Source organism: Pseudorasbora parva, chromosome 12, assembly GCF_024679245.1.
Source record: "Pseudorasbora parva isolate DD20220531a chromosome 12, ASM2467924v1, whole genome shotgun sequence".
Taxonomy (NCBI): domain Eukaryota; kingdom Metazoa; phylum Chordata; class Actinopteri; order Cypriniformes; family Gobionidae; genus Pseudorasbora; species Pseudorasbora parva.
This window is the reverse complement of record NC_090183.1, coordinates 4622339-4640649: the sequence shown is the minus strand read 5'-3', so window position 1 is coordinate 4640649 and position 18311 is coordinate 4622339. Positions and strand designations below refer to the sequence as shown.

The 18311-nt window shown below is 42.8% G+C and overlaps 1 protein-coding gene across 1 annotated transcript; it reads right to left on the bottom strand.

The window, feature by feature from the left end:
- Positions 1–885: 885 nt before the first annotated feature.
- On the bottom strand, positions 886–5954 carry LOC137093420 (uncharacterized). Its single transcript, XM_067458238.1, has 2 exons — positions 4448–5954; positions 886–1132 (listed from the first exon to the last, which is right to left on the bottom strand). The coding sequence occupies exons 1-2, from the start codon at positions 5561–5563 to the stop codon at positions 1130–1132; spliced, it is 1119 nt and encodes a 372-aa protein (XP_067314339.1). The 5' UTR covers positions 5564–5954; the 3' UTR covers positions 886–1129.
- Positions 5955–18311: the final 12357 nt, after the last annotated feature.

Genomic DNA, 18311 nt, shown 5'->3' with positions numbered 1-18311 from the left:
CAAAATAACGACACAATCATAGATATGTGTACATAGATTCTCATTCAACCAATCTATGCATGCGCTAATGAGGAATCTATATATATATATATATATATGATCACACTGGGTTTTGACCTTCTTTGGCGGAAGTAATGGCGTTGGGAATACTAGAAGAGATGAGGGAAAAAAAACATAGTGTCTTAAGTCATCAATGTATCGTCACGAGCCACAGGGTTTAATATGGAATCGTATGTATATACATTTACATTTACATTTATTGACATTTATGCATTTAGCAGACGCCTTTATCCAAAGCGACTTACAACTCAGGAGTACAGGAAGCGATCTGTCAAGAAAGGCAAAGAAACACAAAAAGTGCCCTAAATACCAAGATGTGTATACTACTCAGAGTAGCAAAAATCAGAAAAAGGGGAGAAGAAAAGAAAAGTAGTGGAGGAAGAGTTTAGAGTTTTTTATTTGATTTTTTATGATAAGATTAAGTGCTCATGGAAGCGGTGAGTTTTTACCTGCCTTTTGAATGAAGCGAGTGATTCTGTTCGTGCGTATGGAGGACGGAAAATCGTTCCACCAACCCGGAACAATGAAAGAAAAAGTTCTGGAGAGGGATTTCATGCCTCTCTGAGATGGTACCACAAGCCTCCGCTCGTCAGCTGAGCGAAGGCTTCTGGTGGGGTGTAGACTCGTAGGAGTGAGTCGAAGTATGCGGGCGCTGAGCTTGATAAAAAAATGTGTTTTTTACTCTCATAGTGGCCTCATAGAAAAACACCCCATTAACATGCATTATGAGCAACGGTTTGAGCTAAAAATCTTCATTTGTGTTCTACTGTAGAAACAAACACACCTACATCTTGGATGCCCTGTGGGTAAGCAGATTGTAACAAGTTCGATATAGTGAGGAAGGAAGAGGACACGGGGGTCGGCAGGACTGTTGATGCTCTTTATTTTCTCAATAACTCAAATCACAACGTGCACGCTTCAGCGTGTGTTTGTCTCTGTATATGCTCAGTTTCGCTTCCGGGTCACGCACTTCCGGGTTCCGGATATCTCAGGGTCTCGCATCAACAGTCCGACTCTCTCTCTCCTCGGTCTCCGGTTCCGCTGGTGTTTTATCCCGTCTCCGCGCTCATTACTAGAACAAGAGACAGGTGTTATTAATCTGCGTCCAACCCACTCACTTACCGCTCGTCCCGTGGCCCTCTCTCCCGCTGCAGACCTCGCTGAACCACGCCCCCCTTGCCACATACCCCCACCGCCCGACTCAGGCCGGGGAGCCGTCCGGCCTGCAGCCCCCCCCCCCCCCCCCATTTCTGGAGAGGAAATCGGCCACAGCCATCTGAGCACCCGGCCTGTGGACCACCTTGAACTTAAACGGCTGAAGAGCCAGATACCAACGGGTGATCCGCGCGTTGGTATCCTTCATGCGGTGGAGCCATTGGAGAGGAGCGTGGTCCGAACAGAGAGTGAACTCCCGCCCCAGGAGGTAATAGCGGAGGGTGAGAACGGCCCATCTGATGGCCAAACACTCCTTTTCTATGGTGCTGTACTTAGCTTCTCTCTTGGAGAGCTTACGGCTAATGTACAGCACCGGCCGCTCTCCCCCCTCCACCTCCTGGGCCAGGACTGCGCCCAGCCCCCTGTCCGACGCGTCAGTCTGCAACAAGAAAGGGAGAGAAAAGTCAGGGGAGTGTAACAGCGGCCCGCCACATAGGGCAGCCTTTACTTGGGTAAAAGCCTGTTGACACGGCTCCGTCCACTGGACCGTATCTGGTAGCCCCTTTCTAGTAAGATCAGTCAAAGGGCTGGTGAGGTCCGAATAATTTGGTATAAACCGTCTATAATATCCCGCCAGCCCCAAGAACTGTCTTACCTCCTTTTTGGTCTTGGGCCTCGGACAGGTTGCAATTGCGGCAGTCTTATCAATTTGGGGACGCACCTGCCCATGACCCAAGTGGAAGCCCAGATACCTTACTTCCACCCGCCCAATCGCACACTTCTTCGGATTGGCCGTGAGCCCCGCTCTCCTCAGCGACCTCAGGACCGCCCTCACATGCTGCATATGCCGCTGCCAGTCGTGACTATAAATCACTATGTCATCTAGGTACGCAGCAGCATATGCAGCATGGGGACGCAAAATCCTATCCATGAGTCGCTGGAAGGTTGCGGGCGCCCCGAACAAGCCGAAAGGAAGCGTGACAAATTGGTGTAATCCGAACGGCGTGGTGAAAGCTGTTTTTTCTTTGGACAATGGAGACAAGGGGATCTGCCAATAGCCCTTTGTTAAGTCCAGTGTCGAATAAAATCGAGCCGAGCCTAACCGATCAAGCAATTCGTCAACCCGTGGCATTGGATACGCGTCGAACTTCGACACAGCGTTCACCTTGCGGTAGTCCACACAGAACCTGACCGAGCCGTCCGGTTTGGGGACCAAAACTATCGGGCTCGCCCAGTCACTGTTGGACTCCTCGATTACTCCCATGTCGAGCATTGCGCCTAATTCGTCCTGAACTACTTTTTTCTTGTGTTCAGGCAAGCGATACGGCCGGCTGCGAACTACCACGCCCGGCTCGGTCTCGATATGGTGCTGAATCAAGTCGGTACGTCCCGGTAGGGGCGAGAACACGTCGGCGAACTCCGCTTGCAACTTCGATAAATCAGCGAGTTGTAACGGTGAGAGGTGGTCTCCCCCAGGGGCCAGCGCGACTGATTGCGCCTTAATGCTCGCCTCTGGCCCGAGATCATCCTCTCCCCCGATCACCGTTGCCAACAACACCGATTCCACCTCATTCCATTTTTTCAGCAGATTGAGGTGGTATATTTGACGTGCCCCGTTCCTATCGGATCGTATCACTTCATAATCGAGCTCTCCTATCTGTCGTGCGACCTCAAACGGCCCCTGCCACTTCGACATTAATTTTGAGCTCGAGGTTGGGAGTAGAACGAGCACTTTCTCTCCCGGTGTGAATTTGCGCAGTTTAGTACCCCTGTTATATGACCGGCTCTGGCGGTCCTGGGCTTGCAACAAATTCTCCCTAGATAGCCGCCCCAATGTGTGGAGTTTTGTTCGCAAGTCCATGACGTACTGAATTTCGTTTTTGGCCAACGACGGCCCCTCCTCCCAAGTTTCTCGTAGGACGTCCAGCACCCCCCGTGGCTGACGCCCGTAGAGAAGCTCGAAGGGGGAAAACCCCGTGGAGGCTTGCGGGACCTCGCGCACAGCAAATAAGAGGGGTTCTAACCACCGATCCCAATTTTTGGCGTCTTCTTGTACGAATTTACGGATCATGGATTTAAGAGTGCGATTAAATCGTTCGACCAAACCGTCTGTTTGTGGGTGATAGACGCTGGTTCGAATGGATTTAATGCCCAATAATCCGTACAATTCGCTTAACGTGCGTGACATAAACGCCGTGCCTTGATCAGTGAGGATTTCTTTCGGAATCCCCACCCGGGAGATTAAACGAAACAGTGCGTCCGCAACACTCTTCGCCGAGATGTTGCGGAGAGCCACTGCTTCCGGGTATCGTGTTGCGTAGTCCACGATAACTAGCGCAAAACGATGCCCGCGTGCGGATCGTTCTAATGGCCCGATGAGGTCCATCGCAATTCTCTCGAAGGGGACCTGCATTAATGGAAGAGGGCGCAATGGCGCTTTTGGGGCGGCCAGTGGGTTCACCAACTGACATTCAGGACAAGACGCGCACCACCTGCGCACATTGTCATAAATGCCTGGCCAAAAGAATCGGGTCATTAAACGATTCAGCGTGGCCGCCTGTCCCAGGTGGCCCGCCATCGGGTTAGAATGAGCCGCCTGGAAAAGCATTTCCCGGCGGCTCTTTGGTACTAACAATTGGGTTGTATCCATTTTTGTCTGAGCGTCTTGGATCACTCGATACAACCTATCTTTAATTATGGCAAAATAAGGATACGTGACGGGCAATGCGGGTTGGAGGGACTGACCGTCGATAGTGCGGACCTGTTGAAACGCATGTTTTAGCGTCTCGTCTTGAGACTGCTCCAGAGGGAAGTCATCGCGGTCCGAGAGAATCAGTCTCTCAACCCCGCTCGGTTCCTCTGAAGCCGTTCCCAAGGGCCCCGTATCAGCCTCGCCAACCTGCACTCGCACCGCCCCGTTCCTAGCCTTGTTTTCCCAAGCGGCATCCGCGCATAACGACCCCAATAACGCCGAAAAGGCGGGCCAATTCGTCCCCAGAATTAGCGGATGCCGGAGGTGGGGACTAACCGCCACCTCAACACTATGCTTTTTTCCCCTAAACTGTATCGTGACTGGGACAACCGGATATTCCACCACATCCCCGTGCACACACCGCACCTTAACCACGCGGCTTGTATCCAACGCCCCAGGCTGAATCAGGCTTTGATGGATCGAGGTTTGGTTACATCCTGAATCCACCAAGGCCTGATATGTACCCCCCTTGATACTTACAGGAATTTGGTACTCTCCTGCTTGATCGGGGGTGGTCCGCTGGACGTCCGGGATCCGGATCATTGTTCCGATGTCCATCATCGGACATCGGTCCACAAAATGATCCGGATCACCGCACCGCCAGCAGGCCAGCCCAGGCCTACCCGCCGCCCCGGCGGCGGGGAGTGGGTTGGAGGCTGAGCGCGGATAGGGGGCGGAACCGGATCCATAGTCACTACCCGTCCCCAGCGGCCCCGCCCCCCTGGGCGGGGCCCGCGAACTCCCAGACGGTCCAAGGCCCATCCCACCCCGGCCTCTGGGGGGAACGCGAGGAGGGCCTGGAGGGCGGGACCTGGGGAGAGGGACAGGTCGAGAGAGAGAGAGAGAAGGGGGAGAGAGAGAGGGAGAAGTTAGTGGGGGTGCGCCGACCCCCGGGCACGCCACCAGGTGGTCCTCCGCCAAATTGATGGCCGTCTCCAGCGACGTGGGCCGGTGGCACTGGACCCACTCGGCGGTCTTCCTGGGGAGCCGAGTGATAAACTGCTCCAGCACCACCAGATCGACGACATGGTCCACGTCGCTGCCGCCGGCCAGCAGCCATCTGCGGCACTCGTCCCGGAGCTGTTGGGCCAATGCGAAGGGTCGACCGGACTCGCCCCACTCCAGGGAGCGGAAACGCTGGCGGTGTTGTTCTGGGGTCCGGCCGACCCGCTGAAGTATGGCCCGCTTCAGATCGTCGTAGTCCAGGAGGTTCGCAACCGGTAGATGTTGCGCGGCCGCCTGGGCTTCGCCTGATAGAAGAGGGATGAGGCGCACCGGCCACTGTGCCCGGGGCCACCCGCAGGCCTCCGCGGCTTTTTGGAAGAGATCCACGAAGGCCTCGGGGTCGTCTTCCGGCCCCATCTTCTGTAGGGGCACGTGCACCGGTGCGCTGGCCCGCCCAGCGGCCTCGGCGCGAACCTCCCGGTCCATCCAGCTCCGGAACTGCTCGCGGTCCTCTTGCTGGCCTTGGACTATGGCCGCGAAGCGGCTCTCCTGTTCAGTCCGAAGGTCCAGCAACGCCTTATGATGTTCCTGGTGGAGGACCGCGAGGGAGGTGATGATCTCCGCAAATGGCGAGGCGGAGGGCGTTGTCATGGCGGCGGCTCTGTCCTGCTTCCTTCCCGGGTTTTCGGCACCAGTGTAACAAGTTCGATATAGTGAGGAAGGAAGAGGACACGGGGGTCGGCAGGACTGTTGATGCTCTTTATTTTCTCAATAACTCAAATCACAACGTGCACGCTTCAGCGTGTGTTTGTCTCTGTATATGCTCAGTTTCGCTTCCGGGTCACGCACTTCCGGGTTCCGGATATCTCAGGGTCTCGCATCAACAGTCCGACTCTCTCTCTCCTCGGTCTCCGGTTCCGCTGGTGTTTTATCCCGTCTCCGCGCTCATTACTAGAACAAGAGACAGGTGTTATTAATCTGCGTCCAACCCACTCACTTACCGCTCGTCCCGTGGCCCTCTCTCCCGCTGCAGACCTCGCTGAACCACGCCCCCCTTGCCACACAGATAAACATCAAATTTTCATTTTTGGGTGAACTATCCCTTTAATTCAGCAAGTGTTTATTTTTCATTTATTTTTCAATTTTATTCAAATTATAATTCAAGATCTTTTCAAATCCGTGGCAGATATTGCTTTTTAGTTCATTTGTCACAGCAGAAAATGGCTGGTCAAGTTGAGTGCATTGCAGTGCATTCTGCTTGTGTACTGCATATTTTGGCAGTGTGGTATGTAGGTCATTCAGGGATTTAATGTAGAAAATTGTCATACTTAGTATGCAGTATTCATAATGCATACTACAAAAATAAGGAGTCACTTTGAATGGCACTGTCGATTGATGCTCGTATGTAATTTCAGTGTACTATTACAATGACAATAAATTATATATATAAAAATAAGGAGTCAAGTAAATCTCAAGACCTCCCAATCCGCAGCTGACACCTTCATATGTGGCCTTTAGGATGCCTGAGAGGAAATCACTGCTTTGCATGACCTCAATATTGCCTTTAGAACTAGATGAGAGAGTTTCTTCTGTGATGATTTATTGATCTGAATTTATATAATGAATTTTATATCTATATCAATATGTTTATAATGATTAATTCATTTACGACTGTGTTAATTATGCATGTGTCATGAGGGAAGGGTCTTGTCGTTAGGGGCAACGTTTTTGCAATGATCAGATGTGTTGGGGGTTGATGGAGTCTCTAAAGTGTGTGTGTGTGTGTGTGTGTGTGTGTGTGTGTGTGTGTGTGTGTGTGTGTGTGTGTGTGTGTGTGTGTGTGTGTGTGTGTGTGTGTGTGTGTGTGTGTGTGTGTGTGATGATTAATTTATGGCTCCTGAACCCTTGAGACCTCCTCTAGTCAGAGCAGACGAGTCTTAGTCAAATAAAGAACAGCTCAGGAAGATGAAATTCTCCTCTAGAAAAAAACAAACTGCAGCAGGACTGTAGTACGAGTCTCTGTGTTGGTCTCAGCCATTCTGTGATTAGTTTTGATAATGGAAAGCCATATTCTACGCATGTTGTAACAAGTAATAGTACTAAAAATAGTGTTATTTCCCTTTTTTGGATAGTGTTATTTTATTTGACCACTTATTATTACCACGGTTTCTTTGACATATTTTGGTTAAACTTTATTTTGATAGTCTACTTTAAACATTCTAACTATAAGTAACTTTGCAACTACGTGTCAACTAACTCTCTTAGAGACTGGTAGGTTATGGTTAGGTGTTTGGGTTCGGCTTAGTAGAATACGGTAAGTTGAATTGTAGTTGCCAAATTACTTCTAGTCAGTAGAATGTCTTTTGGGGGACCAACAAAATAAAGTTTTAGTAAATATGAATTAGGCAGTCTACAAATACTCTAATGACATGTAGTTGCAAAGTCTAAAGTGGACTATCAAAATAAAGTTACCTACAGGGGAATGCCAAATTATATATAATTTTCTCTTTGAATATCAGACAGGTAGCATCTACATAATCACAAGACCAACTCACAAACAATCCTAATTGCTGTTGCTGACCTTTCGCTCTTCCACTTTACTTCTTTTTTGTATATTAAATGTCCTCTCGTAATAAAAAACATAAATAATAAACAATATGTATTTATTTATTTAAAAAATCAATAAATAAGAAGAAAATAATGCCTGATTACCTGTTGACAGTTGTTTCACGAGTTCACACTTACAAATGGATAGAATAAAAGAGTACAATAAGTGTATTTGGCGCGCTGTCCGGGGGGATCGAGGGCTTTAAGCTCAGAATAGTCCAAGCCCAGAGAACTGCCCCATATCCCCGGCTGAGCCGAGCAAGGACGTCGCTTGCAATTTTGGGCCCTATGAAAGAATATCAGGTTGGGCCCCCTATCGTACCAAACATAAAGGCCAACATATAGCGATCCAAAATCGGCCTCAGCCATTTAATTATATATACATTACTCAAACAAAAGTTTGAGAATGGTATGATTTTTAAAATGTTTTTAAAGAAGTTTCTTCTGCTCACCAAGGCTACATTTATGTTATACAAAAAAGCTGTAATATTGTGAAATATTATTCAAATGTGAAATAACTGTTCTCTATGTGAATATATAGTAAAGTGTGATTTATTCCTGTGATCAAAGCTGAGTTTATCTAGAGCAGAGATGCCCAAACTAGGGCCCGCGGGCCAAAGTTGGCCCGTGGTAACCTTTGATTTGGCCCACCGAGGTCCGAGAGAGAGAGCCTACATTTTGAAATGATAAACGCTCAAACATTATAATAAGCATGCATGTTTATTTTCCGTCAGTGAAACAACTCACTGCAGCCTGTAAAACAATTAAACAATTATCAGTAAATAATGGTAACCCAAAGAGTATAAGAAAATTAATTATTAGTTAAAAAAAGATTTGTAGATAGATTCCTAGCCTTTTCCCCCTTAAAGATGCGTCCTATGCCGGTCTGCGCTTTGAGATGAATGTGGGACATGAGCTGGATAGACACCTTTTCTAATATCTTTGTCTTCATGATGTTGCAAAGCAACACTTGTTGTAAAAGGGCTGAAGAGTGAATTTTATCTTCCACAGGGCCAAGACATTTAGGCTATGTTTGATTATGCACCGCTAGAAAAAGCGAAAGTAAAACCGCTGGGTGCACGTGAACTGCGCTATTCAAATAAACTTGACGCGTAAAACAGCTGGGTGCACGTGAACTGCGCTATTCAAATAAACTTGACGCGCCTCAAGTCTAATAACAAGCACAAACATAAAATTTAATAAAATAAAATTTGTCAAAAGGTATTCGTCCTACAGTCTTTACCATAGATGTGAATGGGTATAATATACTTAATTATACGCAAACGAAAGGAAGAAGCATTAATATTTTCCTGTGAAAATGAGTGCGACGCGAGTGAAGATTTGAGAAAAGAAACCAGATGTCCATCAAATCGGGTGACCAGAACGCAAAACAGAATTAAAAAGCTGGCAGATCTTAAATTGGGCTCAGCCCCTCTCATCCAGGGCTGCAATGTTACATCTGCGAATTTATTTCCTTTTTAAACAAAGTTTTGTGCTTTTACTCCTGTGGTAATATTCACGTAAAACAGCATTCACATACCAAACACTGGGTTAATGACGAAGATAGAGCTTTAAGTAGAAAATAGTTTTTATGTAAAGAGATAAATTAAAATAAAAAGTGCACAACTCTTCTTAAGTGGAAGGAAGCTAACTTTTTTCCCCATCACGTGGAAACTTGTGCGGGTGAGTCCTTATTTGGGTTAATAAAATAATGAAATTATAGTTTTTAAGTAGAAAATAGTATTTAAAGAGATATAATTTACTATACTCTGTATTTTATCTTTTTATAAAAATAAAAATAAACGACGATATCATCGTCCATTGCGATGTTTTACTGTAAACATTGACAACTGCCAATTTAGGGGATATCGCCCAACCCTATTTGCAAACAGTCTTTTCCTTTTTTAAAAGAGTAAAATATCCGTCAACATTTTGAATCTGGATCATTGTGTATTTGACATTGAACCGTATTTTACATTGAACACTTGGGGATTGTTGCCCATTTAATTGGTCATTAAAATGCAACACTTTACAAATAAAACTGCATTAGTTAATCAGATTACATTTGTTTTATATTTATTGTAAACATTATGAAATGAATAAACCCATAGCAACTTTAATGTAGGCCTAATACAGTTTGATTTATGATTTTTTTTAAAATTACTTTCGGCCCACGTCTCTCAATCAAGTTTGATTTTTGGCCCTTCATAGGAAAAAGTTTGGGCACCCCTGATCTAGAGTTTATCATCATTACTCCAGTTTTCAGTGTCACATGATCCTTCACTAATCATTCTCCTATGAGGATTCATGAACAAGAAACATTTGATTATCAATGTTGAAAGCAGCTGTGTCAAACTTTTTTTTTGTCAAAATTTCAAAAGAACAGCATTTTTATTTAAATAAAAAGCTTTTGTAACATTGTACTACTGTTCAAAAGTTTTGGGTCTGTAAGAATTTTTTTTAATTATTATTCTTTTTGAGAAAAAAACTTAAGTAAATTAATACATTTATTCAGCAGGGATGCATTAAAATGATAAAGTGACAGTTTAGACATTTATAATGCTACAAAAGCTTTATATTCCAGATAAATGACAATTCTTTTGAACTTTCTATTTATTAAATTATCCTGAGAAAACAGTTTTCAACACTGATAACAATCATAAATGTTTGTTAATCCTCAAATCGTCATATTAGAATGATTTCTGAAGGATTATGTGACTCTTGAGATTGGAGTAATGGGGATAAATTCACATTTGATCACATAAAATCATTTTTAAATGTATTCATATAGGGAAAAAAGTTATTTTACATTGTAAAAATATTACACAATAATACTGTTCTCGCTGTATTTTGGATTAAATAAATGCAGCCTTGGTGAAGATATTGCTGAAGATACTTCTGACAAAAACGTTTTAAAAATCTTACCGTTCTCAGACTTTGACCGGTAGTGTATATCTGTGCTTCTCATCTCCATCACCTTCTCCTTCCTTCCTGACCTGCATATTCCCCTTCTCAAAGCTGAGCTTTGGTTGATACAGTCTTTGCAAACTGATTGTTTCTGTCGCTCGTTTAACTTCTATCGTAACACAGCTGTTTAGTTAGCTAACTTACACATCTCATCTTGCACTTTGTGACTGTTAAAGTGTTGCGCTGGAACTCAAACTCAGAAGCTGTGAACATGAAGCCCGCAGAACGTAATGTTTATTTAATTTTTCCAACCCCCGAGAGTGATGAATCGGGTGGCGGAGGGATGCAGAAAACTGTCAAAGTAACTATAGGTGAGTCAGCCGTGTATACTGTATATGCCTCCTCTCGAGAGGATTAGATAGTGCTCCTCCCAAACGTTTATAAATGATTATTTGTTGCTTGAATTCTGCAATCTCTTGAGATAGACACGTAAGAGGCTGATAATTAGCTGAACATACTTGTTTAATTAGTGACACCTAGCCTACTTTATAACATCTTTATTTGAAAATAGCAACATAATACTTCTTTCTACAATATTTCTATGATTAAATCATTGACAATAGCTATGGTTAGTAGTGCATAGTTAGTAAGTGTGATGACATCATCCATACCAACGAGGTCAACCCTGCTCTTAAAGGTGCACTATGCAACTTTCCGTCCACTAGAGGGCGCCTATTCTAAACAAAGGCGTAGTTTGATGACGCCAAGTGTGAGCGCAGTATCTTGCGACGTGGTTTTAACCTCACAGCCGGTGGAAAATAGGACTCGGGCAGAAATCATGTTCATAGATGCGGTTATTAACGTTACTGTAGTGTAAAGCAGAGCAGGACCGAGTGATGTGGAGCTGAGCACGGCCGCTGGAGCGATTGTTAAACAAACACACGGCTCGCGAGTACCGGGACTTTTATTATGATGGGACGTGACACGATCGCCAGGGGCGTGCACTTCCGCTTTTTCCGGTTATGATTATGAGGTAATGCAGCTCTGTTTATCATATTAGATACATTTTAGTCTTTTTAAAATGATGTTATGACGTTACTCTGTGCGTTCGCTCGGCACTGTGACTTGTTCACACTGCTAAGAGAAAAGCGCTTCTGCAGAATAAAACCGAGGGTAACGCAGATATGATGCGATTGTCAGGCGACTCGCTCAAATGCTATGCTGAAACGTCCCGGTCCTTAGTTAAAATAGCCATTTTCTCACAATTTACAAATAGTTGGAAACATTTGGGATATTGTAAGTACTCAACTAAACAAACTATATAACACTGGCCTAGTGGTTTTTTGGATATTTTACTGCAAAAATACTACATAGTGCACCTTTACTTTAGCTTAAAGGGTTACTTCACCCAAAAAATTCTGTCAATATTTACTTACCCTAATGTTGTTCGACACCCGTAAGATTCATCTTCGGAACACAAATAATTATGTTGAAATCCGATGGCTCAGAAAGGCCTTCATTGACACCAATGTCATTTCCTCTCTCAAGACCCATAAAGGCACTAAAGACGTCGTTACAAAGCCCATCTCACTACAGCGGCTCTACAATCATTTTATGAAGCCACGAGAATAGTTTTGTGCTCAAAAAAAACAACAAAAAAAAACGAATAACTACTTATATAGTGATGGGCCAATTTCAAAACACTGCTTCCAGAAGCCCCAAGGCAGATTTATTTTCCCAGCTATCCTTGATCATATTTACCTCCTTCTTCTTTTTCTTTCGGCTGTTCCCTTCAGGGGTCGCCACAGCGAATCATCTGCCTCCATCTAGTCCTATCCTCTGTATCCTCTTGTCTCAGACCGAGAGACCTTCATGTCTTCCTTCGTATTGTCCTCCTTCCTTTTGATCGTATTTATCAAGGGGGCTAATAGTTCTTAACTCAAGTGTATGCTTATAATTTATGAGTAAGTTGGCCTAACATAAGTGTTGTGGAGTCTTTAGAATGCAATCATGGCCGTCTTTTTCTAATGTAGGTGGTAGTGCATGTCTACTGTTTTAGTTCTCCCTATTTTTGTATTTTCTTCAGGTCTTTCTAAAATTTGTCTCAGATCATCTTCAGACTGTGCTGGTCAAAAGCTATTAAAAGCTTTTCGATGTAGCAAACATTCACATGTAATGCATCAATGAATTCAACATGAGGACACCAGACAGGATCTGAGGTTATTTCAGCAATGCTTTGGTGAACTGACACAAAAGCTTTCCACGTGCCTTGAGCACAATGTTCTGAGCAATTTGTGCCACCTATTGGTCAAAAGTCATACGCATTCGTAAAATCTGCAGGCATGCTTTGTCTTATTAAATTTACTTGTAACATTTATGACACGGAAGTGTTTTGCCCTGTAATTACTGCTTGCAGCGATATTACTCTGATTAGTTCTGATTGGCTACCAGCCAGATCACTCTCAATCACCCCTCTCTCTCTCTCTCTCTCTCTCTCTCTCTCTCTCTCTCTCTCTCTCTCTCTCTCTCTCTCTCTCTCTCTCTCTCTCTCTCTCTCTCTCTCCTTTACTCTCCTCCTCTCTTACTCTGTGTGTGTGCATCCATCTTCCATCCGTCTCCTTGTCGTGCATCTCGTCTTATCATGCATCCTGTAGATGTTTGAAGCATTGCTACAGAGCGACAGAGGACATGAGTTGATCATCTGTCTGTCAGTCCCTTTGGTTATTGCTAATCACTATCAATAATGCTTACTGGAACTGGTTTTGTTCCTCTAATTCACCTTTTTCAGTATTTGTTATTTCTGCAAAATAACTGAACAAGAATACTTTTGTTTTTGCATTATATGTTAGAAAGAACGTCATAGGTGTGAATCAATATGAGAGTGAGTAAATATTCTTTTAAGTGACTTTTAAGTAGTCGTAGCCTATGTTTTATAGAGTGGAATACTGGATGAGTTTTAATGATTCGTTAATTTGACCATATTTGACTCTCATCATGATAAGTTTTGCTGTTTAGGAAAATCATCTGTCTGTTTTCCTCCTCATTATTGTGATTGGATGACCAAATGTGGGTGTGGGTGTGTGACGACTGGATAGGACGCTATAATTTCAGTTGGCTCTTTGATTGGTACGGTCGTTTGATGCCCCATCTGCATGCCGATGTGCTCGTCTGTAAACATTTCAGAATGCCGTTTAATAAAAGCGGGCTTTCCACACAAACAAACGTAGTCTACACGTGTCATTAATATATAAGGGAAAAATTGATTTTAACTGTCGGGCCTGGACATAAATATCTTAATGCCTGTCGGGCTCGGGTCGGGTTCGGTTACTGCTCTGTCGGGCCGGGCTCGGACAGAAAAATGTGGCCTGATCCACACTCTAGTGTGTGTGTGTGAGAGAGAGAGAGAGAGAGAGAGAGAGAGAGCAGGTTAAAATATCTGAGTGTGTGTGTTTGAAAGAGATAACTTTGACAGCTTAAGGTTATGTGGAAGGGCAGAGATGAAACGCCTTTGATCACAGTATAAGGCAGAGAATACTCAGAGTCAGCTGTGTGTGTGGGGGGGGGGGGGGGGGGGGGGGGCTCTTGATCGGAATTCAACATAATTTGTTCTCCTGGTTAAGTTATGAAAAATTACGTTTTTATTTTATTTTTTAATATTTAAAAATCTATGTCTCTTATGTTCACTAATGCTGAATGTACTTGATAAATAAATACAGTTAAACCAGTTTCAGTAAAAACAGTAGAAACCAGACAGTTCTGCCTATTTTTTTTATAATTTAGCACCAGTAATAGAACAGCAAATCAGTAATGATCTGAAAGATCATGTGATGGGGAAAACTCAGCTCTTTACATCACAGGAATACATTATTTTTTTAAATAGGCCTAGATTAATCTAGAAAACAACCATTTTAAATGTGAAAATCCTTTTACAGTATTTTAATAAAAAATAATACAGATGAATAAAGGTGATGTAATTATTATTTAAATGTCTGTTTTATGATTCTCTCTCTCTCTCTCTCTCTCTCTCTCTCTCTCTCTCTCTATATATATATATATATATATATATATATATATATATATATATATATATATATATATATATATATATGTAACAAAATAAGATACCTGGTTGCCTTAAAAATTAGTTAGTAAAGAAGTTCATTCAGATTAAAATTGTGAGTTAATACAATGAACATTTTTGCGTATCATCAACCTTTATTCAAATATTATTAAAAGATTATGTGAGCATATTGGGTAAATGTGTGTTTTATGTTATAAAAGAGTAAAACATGCCAAATTGTGCTATTTTCATGATTTATCACATTTTTATGTGGTTCAAATGCAATAATATTTCGAGTTTCTATTTATTAAACAATTTTCCTTCACTGTATCAACTCAATAAACTAAAAATGTTAGGATATACACATACATACACACACACACACACACACACACACACACACACACACACACACACACACACACACACACACACACACACACACACACACACACACACACATTGTATTCCAGAGTTTGTGTCCAGGCCAAAAACGCAGTGTGAAAGTGCCCCTTTATTCCAGAATGAGTTTCAGGATTTAGCATATAGATGGTAGAAGTGTGTAGATGGAAACAACTCTTAAGATTGGCATCGAAATGAGAGCTCTGCAGTGAAATATTCCCCAGGCACTGAGAAGGGATAAAATAATAATGCTTCGAAAAGTATTTATGATCCGGAGCTGATGGGACACTCCAAGCAGAGGATAAACCAAGACTTGCTCAGTATATTCAGCAGTCCATTAGGTTGAGCAGTGATTTCTTACACCATTTACCAGACAAATCACATAGCTGACCATAAACCTTCTGTATGTGAACACTCACTGTGAATGAGATTTTGGACTTTCAATGAAGATAAAGTATGACAACAAATGACAGATGCCTTGTTCAATGAGATTGGATGTTGTCAAGTAAGTTTGACTAACAGATGGAGATTAGAAATGAGATGGATTGCAAAGAAATTAGATAGATTGACGTTGTTACGGTCCCCGTTGATGAGAGGGGCATGCTACATAAAAGACAGGCAATGGCAGAAGTGCTTTAATAACAATAATTTATTTAACAGAGTTTACTCACAAAATAAACAAAAATGAGAGACCAGGAATTCATATTAGATAATACAAATAATGCACTCGGCCTAGGGCGTACACATGATGTGTGTAACCTGCACACCTGAACGGTGAGCCAAAACAAAACGGGGGCCAACAGACCACCACTAAACAGCGCAAGAACATTATTTTTACCAGCAATATGTTTAATATCCAGATTAAAAGGTTTAACAAACAAAGCCCATCTCATCAAGGTTGGTTGAAATTTGGCATGTGTTGGATAAAGACGAGAGGGTTATGGTCAGTCAGTATAAACTGTGACCAGATGTGTGGAAGAGCCAATAGACCTCAAGTTGTTTAGGGCTGAAAGAAAAGCGAGGGCCTCTTTTTCTATTGTAGAATATGATTTTTGATGTTTTTGAAACTTTTTGGAGAAATAACAAATGGAGTGCTATACCCATCTTGCCCATCCTGCAAAATGACCGCACCTGTCCACACATCACTAGCTTAAATGAATGCTCATAAATTGGAGCATCAAGAACGAGTGCCTGCATCAGGGTGGATTTAATGGACTCAAACGCATGCTGGCACTCTGGTGACCAGCTAAATGTCTTTTTTGGACTGATTAAATTGGTGAGTGGGGCAGCCACAGCCAGTGTTGGGAAGGATATCCCATATAGGATGTTTCATTACAGGATAGATGCCCAAAATTGTTGTAACGTATTCTGAATACTTGGATTACTTCCTCATTGAATTGCATTTTATAAGTGTAGGAATGTGGGCATCAAATTCTGCTTACTAAACATAGGCTATATTATAAAATCAAGGGGGTAATCTAGCACTCGGAAAGCTTTCCACCCATAGGGGCGGCCTTTGCTAATCAAGCCATCACCTGCTGTTAGCATCCCATTGACTCCCATTCATTTTTGCTTCAATTTGACAGTGAATAACTTTACATCTTACACTATCGCCCCGTAGAAGCTGTTTTTGTAAAAATAGGCTAACGATTGCGTCATAACCAACGCGACTCTGTCGCACAGTTGAGAAATTACCGTATAGACAGGAGGAGACGCTCAGAAGCAATCTTTTACAGTCTGGGGGACGTGGAAACATAAAGTCTGATAAAGTCAAGGGGGAAGAATGGGGAGAAGCCGATAGTGAGCCAAAAGCAACGGGACAAAACATTTAAACAACGTGATTCAGATTTCACTTTCCACAACTACTAGAAGACTTACAACTGTACTGTCAGACAGGAGGCTCACGTCACATCTACGTCGTCAAGCTCAGTCTGAGGCTGTGCGGTTCGCTCAGCCATCAGGAACTGGGTGCTTCTAATTGACTTCACAATTCGCCGTTGAAGTCTATGGGGTCGCTGTGTCCTTTACTTTTACTAATAGCTTTTAGCTATTAGCATGTCACACAGGGGTAGTCCGTCTTTCAATGGCTATTAAGTCTTCAATGAACTCGGGGCTGGGGCGTACATGTTGTGCGTGTAACAGTGTTTGAAAAGTAACAACTTCAGTGATTGCTCAACGTTTGGAAGTTTGTCTACAACTTTAGTCGATTGATCACTGAACATCCCTGCTCTCTCAGTTGTAGTCAGAGTTTACCAATGTTTCATCCCAGAAACATCACAATTGCCTTGTAGTCTTGTAATGTGATGTAGCTTCAGCATGTTTCTGATCCGGGCCCGTTTCCTGAGATCTCTTAGTGATTGTGTTTTGAACTATTGCTTTTGGATTATATGGATTTCGGAGCTTTTCAGCTTGATTTATTGATTTGGAGACCTGGATTGTGCTGGTGGATTTACGTTCAATTCAGCGACTGCATCCGTCATCAGGTTGAGTTAATTTCATTATGTTGTCATTGATTTTGTAGCTGAAACGCATTCTGACTACAGAGTACATGAGTTTTTCTTTTTAAGATTATGTACGAAACAGTGATGAACACAAACATTTTACACCCTCACGGCTAGGCGGAAATGACAACAATTTTAGTTTTGTAAGCTTAATATTTTCTCTGTCCCTCTAAGCCACAGAAATCAACCCTATAAGTGTTGTTCCGGTCCAAACTCAAGTCTTTTGAAATGCTCATTGATTTACACCGTGGGCCGAGTTCACAGTCTAGTACTCTCTAAAGGCCCGAGGATGATACAGTATGTGCCTGTCTGACTGTCAGCTTCAACGGCGTGTGTCGCCTTGAGGACACTTTATGTTTTATTACTGTCCACAGTTTTCCAGAAGGTGCTAGTCCAGGGCTTAGGTCAGTTGCATTAACAGACGTCGTTAAGACTGTCTCAAGAACTAATCTAACAAACTAGCAATAAATTAGGGCTAATCAGGCTTACGTTTTTAAATTAAAATTAGACCAATGTACCTTTTCATGTGACTGACTTAAAAAACTTTCAGTTTTGAAGAAGAACATTGTAATATATGTGATATATGAAATATCAATATATGCACATATAAAGTAAAAACACAAGAAACCTATTAGAAAGTGGAACAATTCCATTGGCATATACATTTATGTATATGAAATATCCTAATATGCTCATATAGTGTAAAAACATAAATGCCACAGCTATGAAACCTATCAGAAATTTGAATTACAATTCCATATATTGACAAATAACTTTATTCCATATATTATGTTCGTATATGATATATGTGCTTTATTCATATATGTTCAAATATGTTCAAATTTTATATGCGACAAATTACTGTCACTGACATGTTACTGATAAATGTCGTAGAGTCTTATTATAGAAATTAATTTTAAAA